The 18,802-nt window shown below is 46.2% G+C and overlaps 1 protein-coding gene across 3 annotated transcripts in view; it reads left to right on the top strand.

Annotated features, from left to right (window-relative positions):
• Nucleotides 1–458: 458 nt before the first annotated feature.
• The window catches only part of LOC117518610 (SH2 domain-containing adapter protein D-like), an 88,139-nt gene continuing 69,795 nt past the window's right edge, over nt 459–18,802 (top strand). For 2 of the 3 annotated variants that reach the window (XM_034179794.1, XM_034179792.1), the window contains exons 1-3: nt 459–584; nt 1,134–1,512; nt 4,193–4,343. In XM_034179794.1, coding sequence (XP_034035685.1) covers nt 1,180–1,512; nt 4,193–4,343 — 484 coding nt within the window. In that variant the 5' untranslated portion in view covers nt 459–584; nt 1,134–1,179. The remainder of the gene's footprint in view (nt 585–1,133; nt 1,513–4,192; nt 4,344–18,802) is intronic. The other variant, XM_034179793.1, reaches the window with a different exon arrangement.

The following is an 18,802-nucleotide window of genomic DNA, read 5'->3' as shown; positions in this document are numbered from 1 at the left end:
CCCTGAGGACGACGGGTTCTTTGTATTCCACAAACCCCTTTAAGTTTTTATTCTTTTGGGGGCTACAGCTGCATAACTGTTTTCAAAAGCTTGAGTTAAGCTGTCAAAATGGGGAATTCTCAGGTGATGTCATCCAAATAAATAATGCAAAAGCGCATTCCTATGAGCTGATTTCTTTTTCTACTTTCAGTTCCTAGTGTGCCATTTAGTGATTTAATTTTTGTAGTGTAAATTTGTGGTGTTGCAGGCAGCAGCCCCCTGTGATGTGGAGATATTTGAGTGAATGAACGCTTGGATGGATGTGAAAGAGGAGCGGATGTTCCTCTGGGAGAGAAGCGCCTCCCCTTCCATCGCGCCGCTGCTCGCTGCTCTCACTGTTCACCGCAACTCTCACGGTTGCGCCGCTCTTTTTTCTCTGCCAGAAGATCTTCGATGTTTCACCTTTGGGTCGCTTTCGAGGAATAAATAAAATAAAAACCTGATCAGTTTGCGAAGCTTTGTTACTTGGCAGTGTGGGGAGAAGAAACGACATGAGGAAACGCGGAGTAAAGCTTCCAAAGTGGCTGAAGGACTGAATAAGGTCGGTCAGTGTGGCATTTAAACCCGTTTAATTGGTCATTCTTTGAAAATATATTTAATGAAAGAGGTACTTTCAGTTCCCTTTTGGTGTTTCGCAAGTGTGTACTGCGCGTAAATAAAACCCAAAAAAGAGGCAATAATTAAGTTTGATTTGAATGCAAGTTATGTTTCCTTGGAATATTATGTTTCACTCATTGTGTTTGCTTTTTAGAATCAGCAGTTGTGTCGGACTTTATTGCCTGAGTGTGGTTGTTATCTTTGGGCAAAGTACAGATGCCAGTAGCTCATGCGTAAAACAAAAGGAGTGCGGTGCGTAAAGTCCAGCTGTTGCAGTTTTGCGCATGCAGACGCGCTGATTGTGTCTCCTGCACGTTTCCCCACTATATATACCCGGATATGATGATTATAACGTGTAGATTGTTTTCTTATAAAGTAAATAACGTTAATATTTTGATTGGTTGTACCTGCCACAGTCTGATCCCATTTCCTTCTGGCTGCAAACAGAATTGGGTTTCAGACCTTAACCCCCCCTCCCTGTCCACCTCACCCTGCAGGTTCCTCACTCCACAGCACACCATAGCATTTGGAAGCACAGTTGCTATGGCCAAGTGGCTTAAAGACTACCTGAGCTTTGGCAGCAGGAAGGTGCCTCCACAGCCACCCACACCAGACTACACAGAGAGCGAGATCCTCAAGGCGTACCGCCTCCAGAGGGACCTAGACTTCGAGGATCCCTATGACGACTCGGAAAAACGATTGAGAAGTGAGCCTGGGACTTCTGAGCCCGCCACCCCTGTGTATGGATCCCCCATGAAGTCCTCTAGCCTGGACATGAAATCTCCCAAACACAGACTAATCAAAGTAGACTCACAGGAGCTGGGGCGCACCAAGATCCTCCTCAGTGCCATCTCTTTAGAGGACCAGCAAGAGCCTGTAAGAGCCTCAGTCTCTTTCTTTCAACAGGAACAGGTGATAAAAAAGTGAAGATTTTTACGTTTGTTGTGTAGTGCAACGGGTGAGGAGAATAAACACTATTCCATTTACCTCTGATTCCGCTTTCAGTCACCAGGACAGTTTTATTGAGCCATAAGAATATCACTGATAAATGTGTCACCGGAATGCATTGTTTACACATATCATTAGGTCCAAGCGCCACCAGAATTTGCAACTCAAGATGGAAAAAAGAATTATTGACGACTTAAGCACATCTCTGAGTCAGAGGAGCATCACAGTCCCACGAGTTTATGTCTTCCCATAAATAATAAATAGGGTTTGGTTTTGCAAGCTGAGCAAGACCCCCATTTGAGCACATGTTGGGGCCATATACAGCAAACCATGTGCCAATACAAGTGTGCACAGGGGGGGTATAATTCATGTTCCATTTCTGCTGGTGTCACCTGGATTGCAGTACATCTGTGCATGTTCAGCTGCAGAAAACACGATTAAAATATTAATGCTCATGAAGTAATTGAAGTCAAGGAAACATCTTAGATTGCACCTTTAAGAAGAAATTGACTGCACATTGATTTATCTAAGTTAAGGTGAGTGTTTTTGTTTTATGCTTTCCATCATGAAGTCTCCACTCATAAAAAAGTGCAAAAGTTATGACGCATATTGAGTCTCAAGTCAATTCAGCATCTCTCTTCTCTGCTCAATCCTCCAGCACTCATTAATTTCCCAGACTCTGTGGGAACATCCGCACTCCAATTAACATTGCAGATTCATGTGCATCAATAACCTGTTACAGAATCAACATGGGATTAGGATTTAATTTTGTGAAGGTGAGTGTACGTTTAGCAAAATTTGAGAAACGCGCCTTGCAGCAGCTATTTTCTTGACACATACTGTATGAAGACAGCACCTTTTGTCAAGGCTGAATACATTTTTAGGTATGTGCTTGTGTGTGTGCACGTGTGGTTCTGTCACTATGTCGCTGTCACTCTGCCAACTGACTAGTGTTTCCATCCTGTTCCTGTATGAGGGAACAAATGCTCCAAATCATCCAAATAACCAGCTTGGACTTTATTCTTTGGCTTTAAAACATTTCTTTTCATGGGGCAAAATAATATCAGAAATAGCGCTCTTGTCAAAAGCTCCAAAATTGAACTGCAGCTCTGAGCCTTTTGGAATACTACTATAATATTTGCCTTTTGATTCACAATCACAGTGGAATAATTACATCTGAAAAACAAAATCAGTTATGATTAATATTCTCCAAAAAAAAAAAAAAAAAAAAAAATCTCTGTAACCAAACATTATATGCCAATCAGTCAGGATGTGATGGCTTGTTAGAAGCTCTCCAACACTGATGAGCTATTGTCTGGGCAGCGCTGCTTTCTAATTGTAAAGGAGAGAAAAAGTCATGGAAGTGTGTTTGTCACACTTGCATGAAATGTTGAACAGACGGAAGTCAAAGTCATCTTTCCTTCATCAGTGCCTCTTTGCACGTGCCTGCCAGACACCGGTTTCGCTGTCCTAGTAACAGGTCTTGGATGGCAAAAATATAGATGAGTGAGCGAGTGAGTGAGTCCATCCCATACAGATTGTGTAGATTATAACTCACAAACAACAAATGCTATCATCTTATAACTTAAAAGAGCATATAATGAGGACATGAGTATTTATCGTCATAAAAGATAAATGAACTTTGGTGTACCACATTGATTCAAGAGCAAATTTGTATTGCCTAATATCCCATAGGGATGCTGACACCTGCTGGATGCTTAGTGGGAGTGTCTGGATTCAGGAGCATCCGTTAAGTTATTATGGAGGGTTAGTGGACGCTGGATAACTTGTCAAAAATTATGAACAGCTGTGGTTAAACCTTACATTTAGCTTCTCTGCTTCTTGGGCATGCATTCCGCACAGCTCCGAAGCTAGCAAAAACAGTGAGAAACTTTGGCAAACTCTAGACAAGAAAATAGGAAACAGGAAAATAAATCTTGAATTAAACTATAGATAGAATGTGTGGCTTGGGATATGGCAAATGATATGGAGTATTTCAAAAACTGTTTCAAACACCATATCAAGAGGACAACATCAATAGTTGAGCAGATTCAAGACAAAATATACAGCAGAATGGGAAAGTAAAACCAGAATTAAACAAGAGACAGAACGTTTGGCTGGGGATAGTGTCACAACTTTTTGCTGGTTCAAAAAATTAGTGCTAATAACTCAAAGCATTGCTCCGGACTCTTTCAAAACTTGTTTTAAACACTTTTCTGGACTCCATCCATGTCAAAAGAAAGACACCACACAAGGGAATGAAATGTCATATTTAAAGGCTGCAGTCAGTGCAGGGTCTGCATGTGCACTAGTTTGTTAATACACTTAGACTTTATTGTCACTCAGATTGTATCCATATCATGTACATTAGAATGGAATTTCATTGCAACTGTCCTGAAAATAATTGTGCAAACAGCAGTTCTATATACAGATTAAACAATAATAAATAAAATATAAAATAAGCAATGGAATATATACATATACAAATATGTACATAGTCAGAAAATGCTGGAGATGTAGTTATTTTGTTTGCCAGACACCACAAGTTCAGGTTGTGTGTCAATATTATTTTATTTCTTTGTCAGTAAGTGTGCACTTTGTCCTTTAGGTGGTGCCATCTGCTCCGCTGGCAGGGGACACTGATTATTCAGACCCATTTGATGCTCGATTGGCCCACCGGACAGAACCAAATCTTGGGCCTGTTCCATGTGAGAACAATGGCTACATGGAACCATATGAGGCTCAGAGGGTCATAACAGGTGAGTGAACCTACAGCATCCATCATTCAGCATCTTATCAGAAATAAGGCTGGTTTGTATTATAGATAACAGACTCTGCGTTTTGCAACAAGGCTTCACAAGCACCTTGACAGGCATGTGTGTTTATGTTATAGTCACTGTACATGTTAAAAGATGTCATTGTGTTCCAAAATAGAAGGTTGTCTGGTCCTCACCTGTATCTATCACAGCCCCAAATTTCAGATCGTAATATCCAGTAGTTTTTACAGTTACTTGCAGAAATATTGCAGACGCACTGACTGACCGACTACCTCCCTTAATCCCATATTTGCACTAGTAATCACAGAAAACTTTGTGCTGCTGCACCTTTGTGTCATCCTGAGGAACATTTGGAGCCAGATATAAGGCTGTTTCCTTTCACACTTCAGCACTGCCATGCACGATAGTGGTACATTCCAGCATCAGAAACCTGGAGTGGAAACAGTTTTTGCACAGTTTGCAGAGCATTGCACATCATGCCTTCTGGTAGAATCACATATCATTAAAGTAAGCAATTAGTCTCTTCTGAGACATTCCAATTTCTCAAATGAAGGAGGGAGAAAATGATTTCCTTCTTACCAAACCTGTGGCAATCGCTTGTTTGGTTTAGTGACTTACTTGCTGCCCGCAGCAAAGAAATGAAGTTTGTCCCCGACATAAAAGCATATTTTCCAGATGACACTGAATCAGTGTTGCAACCTGGCACACAGCAAGATTCAGAGTAATCTCGTTTTTATTGTCATTCAGTGAAAAACATCACAAATGTTGTCACAGAACAAAATATCGATGCACTGCACGAATAAATAAAAACACAGAATAAAAGTTCAAGGTGTGTGATGATGATAGATAGGGTTTTAAAAAATACTATTTATTATAACTGTATCTGTATATACACAACATACAATAGATAAATAAAGGACATGGGATATTGCACATATGAAGATGCTACAAGGATAAAATTTGCTACACTGTCTTGTATATCCTACATTCTATATTGCACAGTTCTCTCTATTGATTTGTACCCAACCCTCTGGGGTATACGATGGCTAAGACCAAGCTTTACTAAATTATATTTAACTTTTGAATGATATGAGATAGGGGTGGTGGCCAAGTATTTAATGCGCTTGGTTTCAATGCAGAAGGTTCCAGGTTCAAATCCCACCCCTGCCACATTTCTCCATGTAATGTGGAGTTGCGTCAGGAAGGGCATCCGGCGTAAAACCTATGCCAATTCAACATGCAGATCCAACTCGGATTTGCTGTGGCGACCCCGAGTGCAAACAAGGGAGCAGCCGAAGGGACTTCGTTTTTACTTTTGAATGATATGACATAGAGACTTACTTTTTTTTGCTGAAACGTTAACTCCGCTGACTTTCGAGCCAGCCCTCGGCTATCTTTGTACTCCTCATAAAAGCTGTGTGATGACGTGCGCAATGTGAGTGTCCAATCGGAATTAGTTCACCGTCACATGGTTTTCCAAAATCCAATTGTAGGGCAGATTTACCTCACGTGAAAAGCCAAAGATTGTTTTCAGGAGTGATGTGGTACTAGTTGGCCCGTTTGAATAGCCCCCTGGGTGCTCCAATGAGCACATACTATTAGTATATACGCAGTGCACCCTGCACCATTACGCACAATGATCAGTGAAAGCAGGAGCACACGGAGAGCCTCTGATGACAATCTCACATGCTCAAACAAAGAGTGTGTAACTATCAGGATTGCTCCACTAGTTTGCATGTGAATGTTACTGGATAACTCTGTTGCTTTCTCTGCATAAAGCACTGTTTATCATATCAATGGACAACAAAATGCATAGACCATTTTGTATATATTGTTCAAAATGTGCATTTGTGTTTATTGTTTGAACCTTTTTGTTGTTCAGTCTTTCACACAAGATGTCAAATTACCTTTATAAAGTGTCAAAACAGTTGTTTATTATAGTTTGCTGTGTGTTTTGAATAAATGTGTGTGGAAAATTATTTTTTGCTTTATTTTTTCCTTGCCTATTTTTGATTGTAAACCTTTATTACACTTATAAAACACAACAAAAACATATATATTCTGAAAGCACAGGTTGTCCTGAAAAAAAAAGAGATATAAAACTTGATTGTGGGATGCAGGGAGAGCTGTTAACAGCAATAATAAAACATTTATGCCAGGCGAGTGAACTGTCCAAAAAATGCCCTCGGACCCCAGAGTGTTAACTGTCTTCTGGTGGTTGGGTAAAAGCTGTCCCTGAATCTGCATGTTTTGCACCTCAGGCTATGGTACTGTCTACTTGAGGGGAGGAGGGAAAACAGATTGTTTAAAGGACATGAAGTGTCCCCGATTGTCCTTCTTGCCCTGGACAAGCAGCGCTGTTCTGCCAGTTCACTAATGGTTGGCAGTCTGGCCCAGTAATTTTCTCTGCTGCCCTCAAAACCTTCCCCAGTGCTTTCCTCTCTGCAAGGCTACAACTTTCATGCCACAGAGAGATACTACTGGTTAGTACACTCTCTATTGTTCCTCTTTAGAAGGAGGTGAGGACAGTCGGGCTCAGAGGACATGCATGTATGCATACAGCAGTGTACTGTCATTATCATGTATAATTCAGTTTGTACTTGTTGCTGTAGCAAGCAGAAAAAGGTTGAAATATTTCCATCATAGTACCTTTGAAAACAATGCAGCACCCAATTTACCATCTGCCACAAACTGATAAAATGTGAACGCAATATTGAGATTGTTTGTCTGGGATTTACAAAGAATACAATGACCTAAATCAGCTATCCTGACCATTTGCTGAACCAACAGTGGTGATGATCAGGTCTAAATAGGATGCCCTAAATGCAGTGGTGGGTACAGCTAACCAAAAAGTTAGCTTTGATAACCATTAATCAGATAACTGAAAAGTTATCTTTTATGACGATAAACCGATAAACTGCTAAAAAAATGTATCTTTATTACAGATGACAATAACTATTAGTATTGATTTGGACACGGCCACATCAGCTTCGGCTTCTGATAAACCAGTTTCACTTTAAGCACCGCAGGGGCTGCTGGGTAAATTCAAGGATCACAAACACAAAGAATGCACGAAAAATGAATAAATAAAAAAATAAAACCCCAAACGATGTCATCATCTTTCAAAAGCAGTAAAACACAGTATTAGAAGTCACAATTTACTGTATCTCGGTATTAGATGTTGTGTGGGCCGCCAGAAGAGGAGGTACTGCTGGCCCACCACCAGAGGGCGCCCTGCCTGAAGTGCGGGCTTCAGGCACGAGAGGGCGCTGCCGCCACGGACACAGCCGGAAGTGACAGCTGTTACTCATTACTTCCTGACAGCTGTCACTCATTCTTCATCACCTCACTCCATAACACCCAGACGTCTTCTCCACCTCATCGCTGAGATATCGTACTTCATTGAAGGTAATATCCTCAGCCGTTTTGTGTTACAATATATCTGTATATTGTGAGTGTTTGCAGGAGTACCGGTTCCTCTATCTGTGGAAGCTGAGTGAGTGCAGGACGGCACTCTTTTCTCCTGAGGAATCACTGCGGTACTCATCACATATTGAGTGAGAGGTGGAGGTGGCATTCCCACCGTTGTTGTTACTGGGTGTACACACACCCACACTTGACTGTCTTTGTTCTCACCAGCAGTACCAGATCCGACAGTCGGAGAGGGTGATCACCTGGGAATTCGGGACTTGGCGGCTCCAGTATTCACCAGGTTCGGTGGTGGCAGAAATCGTGTGGTTCCGGCCCTTCTCAGGACAGACGTCTTCTATCCTCGAGCCTGCCCACACGTCACCTTTGTGGATTGACTGTAATCATATTCTGAGATTGTCTGTATATTCGTTGTGCACATTTCACAACATTAAATTGTCACTTTTTGGCTCATCTATTGACCGTTCATTTGCGCCCCCTGTTGTGGGTCCGTGTCACTACACTTTCACAACAGGATATCTCGGCCAGCGTCATGGACTCCGAGGGGCGTCACCCGGCTGTTGAACGACCAATGGGAGAGCAGGGAGCGCAGGCGTCTGCAGGAGGCGTGATTGGTGAGCTGCAGCACATTCTCACCGCCTTTACGGCTCGGTTGGATCAAATGACTGAGCAAAACATCTTCCTGAACTGCAGGGTGGAAGCTCTCTCCGCGCAGATGGCGGCGAGCGCTCAGGGCGCTGCTGCAGCTCGTCCTCCTGCCGACCCTGTGCAGGATATGAACGTTCCAGTGGTGGTTCAACAACCCCTCCCACCATCCCCTGAAGCATACATAAGCCCTCCTGAGCCGTACGGAGGTTGTGTGGAGACGTGCGCGGACTTTCTTATGCAGTGTTCGCTCGTCTTCGCACAACGTCCCGTCATGTACGCGTCAGATGCTAGTAAAACAGCTTATGTGATTGCTCTGCTTCGGGGTAAAGCACGCGCCTGGGCTACGGCGCTCTGGGAACAGAACTCACGATTGTTATCAGCATACACTGGGTTTGTGGGGGAGTTCAGAACAGTGTTTGATCACCCTAACAGAGGAGAGACCGCTTCAACTGTGCTGCTGTCAATGAGACAGGGACACGAGAGCGCAGCCGCTTATGCAGTCAACTTCCGCATCGCGGCTGCGAGGTCCGGCTGGAATAACGTTGCGCTCCGCGCCGCCTTCATAAACGGACTGTCGTTGGTTCTGAAGGAGCAGCTGGTAGCTAAGGAGGAACCGCGGGATTTAGATGGGCTTATCGATCTCGTTATACGGTTAGACAATCGGTTGGAGGAACGCCGTCGGGAGCGAGGCGAAGGACGTGACCGGATACGCGCCGCCCCTCTCCCTTCCGGGTTTGAAAAGGGGCCGCCCTCCCCACGCTCCACAGCCGCAGCGCTTTGTGGGGCAACAGCTCCCCCTGCTGACGTTGTTAGGGAAACGCACAGGGCCAAAATGAGGAGGTTGATCCGTGGAGAGTGTTTTCTCTGCAGCTCAACTGAGCACACACAGAGAAACTGCCCCAAACGGCCAAAACGACAACACTCGCCCTTAGAGACTGGGCTAAGGGGGGGTCAAAACATTCAAGTGAGACACACAGAGATTGCCACACGACTCCCAATCCCAATCCTGAGCGGGGATTTAACCCTTCAAGCCCCAGCACTGGTGGACACGGGGTCAGAAGGGAATCTGCTAGACAGCAGATGGGCAAGGGAGGTAGGGCTCCCTCTGGTGGCGCTTCCTTCGCCATTGCAGGTGCGGGCACTAGATGGCACCCTCCTCCCTTTACTCACACACAAGACACAACCAGTAACTCTGGTGGTGTCTGGAAACCATCGGGAGGAGATTGAGTTTTTTGTAACTCCTTCTACCTCCCGCGTGATTTTGGGCATCCCATGGATGTTGAAGCACAATCCCCGGATTGATTGGCCGCTGGGGTGGTGGTTCAGTGGAGCGAAACCTGCCATCGGGTGTGTTTAGGATCCTCGGTTCCTCCCGATTTACAGGCTAAGGAGGAGGTCAAAGTCCCTCCCAATCTGACGGCAGTGCCAGTTGAGTACCACGATCTTGCTGACGTCTTCAGCAAGGATCTGGCACTCACCCTTCCCCCGCACCGTCCGTACGATTGTGCCATTGATTTGGTTCAAGGCGCTGAGTTCCCGTCCAGCAGGCTGTACAACCTCTCACGACCTGAGCGCGAATCAATGGAGACCTACATCCGGGACTCATTAGCTGCTGGGCTGATCCGGAACTCCACCTCCCCAATGGGGGCAGGTTTCTTCTTTGTGGGCAAGAAAGATGGCGGATTCCGTCCATGCATTGATTACAGGGGGCTGAATGAGATTACGGTTCGCAATCGATACCCGTTGCCATTGTTGGATTCCGTGTTCACCCCCCTGCATGGAGCCAAAATCTTTACTAAGCTGGATCTTAGAAATGCGTATCACCTGGTTTGGATCCGGAAGGGAGACGAATGGAAGACGGCATTTAACACCCCGTTAGGTCACTTTGAGTACCTGGTCATGCCGTTCGGCCTCACCAACGCCCCCGCGACGTTCCAAGCCTTGGTTAACGACGTCTTGCGGGACTTCCTGCACCGATTCCTCTTCGTATATCTGGACGATATTCTCATGTTTTCTCCGGATCCTGAGACCCATGTCCAGCATGTACGTCAGGTCCTGCAGCGGTTGTTAGAGAACCGACTGTTTGTGAAGGGCGAGAAGTGCGAGTTTCACCGCACGTCTTTGTCCTTCCTGGGGTTTATCATCTCCTCTAACTCCGTCGCCCCTGATCCGGCCAAGGTTGCGGCGGTGAGAGATTGGCCCCAACCAACAAGCCGTAGGAAGCTGCAACAGTTCCTCGGCTTCGCTAATTTCTATAGGAGGTTCATTAAGGGCTACAGTCAGGTAGTTAGCCCCCTGACAGCCCTGACCTCTCCAAAAGTCCCCTTCACCTGGTCGGATCGGTGCAAAGCCGCGTTCAAGGAGTTGAAACGATGGTTCTCTACTGCGCCAGTTTTGGTGCAGCCCGACCCTAGCCGCCAGTTCATGGTTGAAGTGGACACCTCTGACTCAGGGATAGGAGCCGTGCTGTCCCAGAGCGGAGAGACCGATAAGGTTCTTCACCCGTGTGCCTACTTTTCACGCAGGTTGACCCCGGCTGAACGGAACTATGACGTCGGCAATCGAGAACTCCTTGCGGTGAAAGAGGCTCTTGAGGAGTGGAGACACCTGTTGGAGGGAGCGTCTGTGCCGTTCACGGTTTTCACTGACCATCGGAACCTGGAGTATATCAGGACCGCCAAGCGGCTGAACCCCAGGCAAGCCCGCTGGTCACTGTTCTTCGGGCGTTTTGACTTCCGGATCACCTATCGCCCCGGGACCAAGAACCAGAGGTCGGATGCCTTGTCCCGGGTACACGAAGAGGACGTCAAAACTGCACTGTCGGATCCACCGGAGCCCATCCTGCCGGAGTCCACTATCGTGGCCACCCTCACCTGGGACGTGGAGAAGACCGTCCGGGAGGCCCTGGCATGGAGCCCGGACCCAGGAACAGGTCCGAAGAACCGTTTATACGTCCCACCAGAGGCCAGAGCTGCAGTTTTGGACTTCTGTCATGGTTCCAAGCTCTCCTGTCATCCAGGGGTGCGAAGGACCGTGGCAGTTGTCCGGCAGCGCTTCTGGTGGGCGTCTATGGAGGCCGACGTCCGGGAGTATATCCAGGCCTGCACCACCTGTGCCAGGGGCAAGGCAGACCATAAAAGGTCCCAAGGACTTCTCCAGCCATTACCGGTGCCTCATCGCCCCTGGTCCCACATCAGCCTGGATTTCGTCACGGGCCTCCCGCCGTCCCAGGGCAACACCACCATCTTCACGATAGTGGACCGATTCTCCAAGGCGGCCCACTTCGTGGCCCTCCCGAAGCTCCCAACAGCCCAGGAGACAGCAGAGCTCCTGGTCCACCATGTCGTCCGTCTGCATGGGATACCCACCGACATCGTCTCTGACCGTGGTCCCCAGTTCTCCTCACACGTCTGGAGGAGCTTCTGCAGGGAACTGGGGGCCACCGTGAGCCTCTCGTCCGGGTACCATCCACAGACGAACGGACAGGCAGAGCGGGCCAACCAGGAACTGGAACAGACCCTTCGCTGCGTAACATCCGCGCACCCGACGGCCTGGAGTAACCATCTGGCCTGGATCGAGTATGCGCATAACAGCCAGGTGTCTTCTGCCACCGGCCTCTCCCCATTTGAGGTGTGTTTGGGGTACCAGCCCCCATTATTTCTCGTGGTGGAGGGAGAGGTCGGTGTGCCCTCGGTCCGGGCCCATCTTCGGAGGTGCCGTCGGGTGTGGCGCACTGCCCGTTCTGCCTTGTTGAAAGCCCGGACGAGGGCCAAGACCCATGCAGACCGCCGGCGGTCCCCGGCCCCTGCATACCAGCCCGGGCAGGAGGTGTGGTTGTCAACGAAGGACATCCCCCTGCAAGTACAGTCTCCAAAATTGATGGACAGGTTCTTCGGCCCCTTCCGTATCCTCAAAGTCCTCAGCCCTGCCGCGGTGAAGCTCCAGCTCCCAGCTTCACTGCAGATCCACCCGGTCTTCCATGTTTCCAGGATCAAACCTCACCACACCTCACCCCTCTGTGCTCCCGGTCCGGCGCCGCCTCCTGCCCGGATCATTCACGGGGAGCCGGCTTGGGCAGTGCGCCGGCTCCTGGACGTCCGTCGAATGGGCCGGGGGTTCCAATATCTGGTGGACTGGGAAGGGTATGGACCCGAAGAACGCTCCTGGGTGAAGAGGAGCTTCATCCTGGATCCGACCCTCCTGGCCGACTTCTACCACCGACACCCCGACAAACCTGGTCGGGCGCCAGGAGGCGCCCGTTGAGGGGGGGGTCCTGTTGTGTGGGCCGCCAGAAGAGGAGGTACTGCTGGCCCAGCACCAGAGGGCGTCCTGCCTGAAGTGCGGGCTTCAGGCACGAGAGGGCGCTGCCGCCACGGACACAGCCGGTGACAGCTGTTACTCATTACTTCCTGACAGCTGTCACTCATTCTTCATCACCTCACTCCATAAAACCCAGACGTCATCTCCACCTCATCGCCGAGATATCGTACTTCATTGAAGGTAATATCCTCAGCCGTTTTGTGTTACAATATATCTGTATATTGTGAGTGTTTGCAGGAGTACCGGTTCCTCTATCTGTGGAAGCTGAGTGAGTGCAGGACGGCACTCTTTTCCCCTGAGGAATCACTGCGGTACTCATCACATATTGAGTGAGAGGTGGAGGTGGCATTCCCACCGTTGTTGTTACTGGGTGTACACACACCCACACTTGACTGTCTTTGTTCTCGCCAGCAGTACCAGATCCGACAGTCGGAGACGGTGATCACCTGGGAATTCGGGATTTGGCGGCTCCAGTATTCACCAGGTTCGGTGGTGGCAGAAATCGTGTGGTTCCGGCCCTTCTCAGGACAGATGTCTTCTGTCCTCGAGCCTGCCCACACGTCACCTTTGTGGATTGACTGTAATCATATTCTGAGATTGTCTGTATATTCGTTGTGCACATTTCACAACATTAAATTGTCACTTTTTGGCTCATCTATTGACCGTTCATTTGCGCCCCCTGTTGTGGGTCCGTGTCACTACACTTTCACAACAATTAGATACACCGTCATTTATGAACTAAAAGCTGCCGCTTTTTTCACAAGCTTTCAGCCCTGTGTCTTAAACAACCGAAATACATCCATTAATTGGCAGAGTAAAATACACATAGTAAATATAAATTTTTATGTGTTAGTTTCAGTGGGATTCATCTGAATAAATAATCCACATAAAGCGTCTTTTTTTAAAATCCAAAACAGTGTTGAAACGTGAAGAAAAGTCCCTTCCTCTGTACACACAGCTGCGCCATGAGAGCTCCTCTCCCACACCGAGTCTTGGCGATTAAATTACAGCCACAAAGAAATAAAATAAAAAAATGTTAAAAGTAGCCTGTTTTGTTTTTTTGTCAAGTGGACAAGTCACTGTAACATCCAAAGTGAACCTGAACTACACTACCCACAATGCTCCCTGCGACGACCGGCCAATTACGTTTTGCGCTTAGTGATGAAGTCATCATCAAGCGACAGGCAGCCAGTCTGCTCAGTGGGTATAGAAGGTTTTCATGTGACATATCGGTCATGTCATTTTGTGTCCCGCGGCCATTCTGGATTACGATGCGGTGGTCGTTGTGTTAGACTACGTGCATTTGGCAAACAATTGCAGAAGCTTCAACGTCGGTGTGAAGAAACCTCACGGCACCGTGGCACTGAGAGAGATCCGCCACTACCAGAAATCCATTGCTCCCAGAATTTTATTTTATTTTATTCGGCAATAAAATTATATAAGAATACATAAAAATACTGCTGAGGATAACACAAGAATGCTTCCAATACAGATGCTTATTTACATTGTGGTCCTCGAGCACCGAGCTGCTGATCTGCAAGCTGCCCTTCCAGCGCCTGGTGAGAGAAATCGCTCAGGACTTCAAGACGACCTCCACCTTCAGAGCTCCACTGTGATGCTCTGCAGGAGGCTGGCAAGGCTGACCTGGTCGGCAGCTTCCTAGTTCACAATATCGCAGTGTGACACTGTCGGCCAGTTTGTTACATCACCACTAAATTCACTATCTGGTACAAGATACGGATCTATTAAACCAACTGCTACACATCTATCATGATAAATAGCTTTATCTCGAGGATTTAAAGCCTCGTAATAACCGGACATTCTTTCCATTTTTCTATCACGCGCCAGGGTCCTTGTAATCCAGAATGGAGACGGCACCTGTCCTGCAGCAAATCGGTCATGTGATTGAAAACCCTCTATAAACACACCATAAACAGACTAAAATGTTTGATTTTAGGGTTTACAAACGTTTTTTACTGTTAAACATTACCAGCAAAGAAAATGTTATCGGATTGAAAGTGATCGGAACTAAATTTATCGGAAGATAATTGGTCCGATGATGGTTTTAAAATTTATCTGAAAAGCTAATCCACTAACAAAAACATTAGCTTCGATAATTATCTGCTATCAGAATTGTGCCGACCACTGCCTAAAAGAGAGTCATTCACCACCTAATTGTCATATTTTTGTTATGGGGCTATTCCACACAAATTACTTATTTGCATAAAGATTGCATTTCAGAGACATTAAATCATGAATAAAATATCAAACCTGGGCATGCAGGTCTTTTATCGCGGACCTGTCTGCACACCTGTCCGCGGTTCTTTGATGGAAATCAACACTGAGATGATAAAATGTGATCACTCTTTGCCACTTGTGTATTCACTGATTTTCTGATGGTTTCTGGCTCCTCTGGAGTACTGCGCTGTTAAACGCAGTCTTGGATTAAAAAGCCTATTTAATGATTCAATTTATAAGCAGATAGTTCTGCACCAGACCGTTTTAAATGTCTCGTGTCTTCAGCTCTTTGCAGCAAAGTCTGCTCTCAGCCTCACAAAATGGCCCTTTAAACGCGTCTATCACTATTTAATCTCAGACTCTCCTCCCTTGTGATTTTTTTTTCATCCATCCTCGAGCTCCCTTCTATCGTTTTCCATTTGTCCAGACTCCTATAACATCTCTGTCTGTCTCCTTCCCCACACTCCCCCTCGTCTGTCCCAGTCATTTAGTGTGAAAACCTCCCCCTCCTCTCTCTCTCTCTGTCTATCTCTCTCTCCATCTCCAGGGTTCTCTAATCCTGAGGGTAGACTGCACATCTCTCCAAGCTTTTTTTTTTTTTTTTAAAAACCACCAAATATATATCCTTGATCATGTCTGCTGCCTTATGATACATTTGGTTCTCAGACTAGGGCTGCACAATAGTACAAAAACTGACACTGCTATATTATTTTTTCTTTGATTTATAGAAGTGTGAAGAATACTGTCAGAATATACAGGAATTTATCCCATATCACTTTGGGGAGTATGGCTCATTGTAGAATGACTGGGATCATTTTGTAGGGGAATGCGTTTGCACAGAAAATTAAACATCTGCTTTAAGACTCTGCAAGCAGCTCAACAAATTACATGCTTTGGGGCAAAACCATCCTTTCTGTGCATCAGCTAATTCCTTACAGTTTATATTCATTTTGCATTTTGCAACCATTTCTGTATTTTTATCAAGCAACAATCTCAGATGCTAAGAAATAAAGCCAACATGGAAATGGCAAATCATGGCGGTCTCCAAAAGCGAGTCACTCCCTATAGTCCCCCATGTTGAAAGCAGAAATAAACATGCTTAAAACCTGATAATAAAAAAGTCTCTATGGCCAGTTTTTCTGTTTGTGACAACTGCATGGGTGTGATATATGTCTATATCTATCTAGATCTATAGATATAGACATATACCACCCTCATACAGTTGTCACAAACAGAAAGGTATGAATAACTAGGGGCATGGTTGTTTTGAGTTACAGCTGTGTGCTGGAGTCAAGGACCTGCCAGCAGAGGCTGCCATCTGATGTGGACTCGACCCAGTTGAATTGGCTGTACGTCTAATGCTGCGTTTACACATAACGACGACAAGTCACGAATGCCACGAAGTACACATTCTTGGCCGCTGATCACAAATGTGATTATTCGGGGCAGAGGCGTCAGGTGTCCTCAGGAACTGCTGCAACCTGTTACCACACGTTACGATTAATGGCACGTGTTGCCGGAGAATTATCAGGAACCATTACGCACGATCAAGAATAGTGTTCCACGTTGTTACGCGCTATCGCGCGCTATTGCACGCGATTGCACGTAACAGAGCATCGTTAAGTTCTGTCACGTTGTGAAAGAGGTGAATTGTCTCCACACACACCCATATTCATCCAACCGAATTCAGATCGTTCCAGTTTTTCAGAAGAACTTTGTAACTGCATGCGTAGTTGGGCTCTGTGCCATGGAGTGGCGCAGAGAGGAGGAGAAGGACAGAGCCAGATGTGTGGCTTCATGCGGCTCTCGTCTGGCGCATTTTCCCAAACATCAGGCACATGCAGCAGGTGGAACACCTGCAGGAGCACGCTGAAGAGCACTGAAATTTGACTTTTAGCCGACTTGGTGTCTGCAATCAAACTGAATGCGATGCAGCAGGGTTTAATTGTGCACACGCTTCTTCCTCCGCTGGACTGGAGGAGGTGCAGAGATGTCTGGCTGCACGTGAGTCTCCTCTCGCTCCTCTGGCTCAGACTCGTTCTCCCGCTCATCAGTTACAACAGCAGGTGGAACACCTGCAGGAGCGTCCTGAGGAGCTTCAGCAGGAACTGTGGAACGACATTTGGAGCCGAGTTTAATTGTGCGCACGTGACAGAAAACTGATTCGTCGTGGCGCGCAGTGAAATGTGACGCCGCGTTACAAGTCGTGTCAAAACTTGACAGTTTCCGTGTCACTTCGTAATAACGCGTGACAGTTTGGGCTCCAAGAACCATCACAGCAACCACTACGAACGTTGTCACGTTCTATTAAGGAGCACTACTCATCAAGACGGATCAGTACGCTCAGTTGCGACCTCCACGACGTGAGATGAAATGAGTGTGGTATATGACATTCGTGGAGGATTTTTTGACAGGCAAAAACATGCTCCACGAATATCAAGAATATCACGCACCAGCACGCACTATTAAGAAACCTATTCAGATGTGTTACGTCACATTAAGAATGTCAGGAATGTGTCACGAATGACAGAAAAATGACATTCGTAACGCGTCTTGCTTATGTGTAAACGCACCTTAAGCATTTTGTACAGACCATCAAAGAAGTTGTAGCTGCAGTATTTCCATTTTTATTAGTATAGTATCAGCACCTTTAGCACCAAATGTGCACAAATTAAGTAGTTTGGTGACATTAGATACACTGATGGTGCAACAGTTGCTCAGACAATATGTCAGCCATAATTTATAATACCTGCACCCAAGCCAACCACCTCCCAGTCCACAAATATTTTTGTTAATGCAACACCTGAATCAGAGTTATTCTGTCTTTTTGGATTAATTCCCACCCAGGTTATGTCCGTGCTCCACCTCTTCACATATTTAGGGGTTGCGCAAGAGGTTAGGTGGAGTTAACCACTGACAAGATGGCAACATTTGGAGCTGCCCCATTTTGGCTTCAAAGTAGCCAGTTTACTTTGTGTACATCTGATCACATCAGATCTCATCTTTGAAGCAGGGTAGGTAGGTCCAGATTAGTACTAGGCTGGGAGATGACTTGGGAAGACCACGGGCTGTATGGAGTGGGAGGGAGGTGGTGGCGTAATGGATTCCATGTTGGACTGGAATGCCAGCGATACGGGTTCGCTTCACAATTGCAGCCAAGCTCCCAACTGCCACAATCAACAGGCGTGCTTGGGAGGAGTAACAGACATGTACCATGGGCCCTTCTAGAAATAACCTTAGGGCTTTCGTTGGTTACCCATGGTAAAAAAAAAAAACCCTCTTCTTCTGTATGTTTCTCTAACTGGAGTTGCGTCAGGAAGGACCATCAGTATAAAACTTGTGCTAAATCCCAGTACAGATCTGAATTGGATCTACTATGGTGAACCTGAACAAAAGACAAACAAGAACCTGAGCTTCAAAACTACTCTTTAAAAAAATGTGACGTCATGGAGGATTTGTCCAGTAAATATAGTCTGCACTTTTTCTCCTGTTTTGCTCATTTTTTGCACAGTTCTGCCAATTCTGCCATGCAGAGCTTCTTTCACAGTCAAATAAATACAACGCAAAAGAAACATACAGTTCTTCCATTCTGTCATTTCACAATGAAAATCATAAACATAAATGCCGCTGACCAGTGGGAACTTACATCAACTCAGAATCTTGTAGTAAGGATTGACAGAATAAAACTGTTCACAACATTGTAGTTTTCAGGTCATGTTTGTGGGATGTTTGGGTCATGTTTCCAGGAATGTTGTTCACTAGAATTTAATTCTGACAGATGCAGACAAAGTTTGCCAACTTGCAGT

Source organism: Thalassophryne amazonica, chromosome 10 (genome assembly GCF_902500255.1).
Source record: "Thalassophryne amazonica chromosome 10, fThaAma1.1, whole genome shotgun sequence".
Taxonomy (NCBI): domain Eukaryota; kingdom Metazoa; phylum Chordata; class Actinopteri; order Batrachoidiformes; family Batrachoididae; genus Thalassophryne; species Thalassophryne amazonica.
The sequence above is the reverse complement of the archived record's forward strand: the minus strand, read 5'-3'. Positions and strand labels throughout refer to the sequence as shown.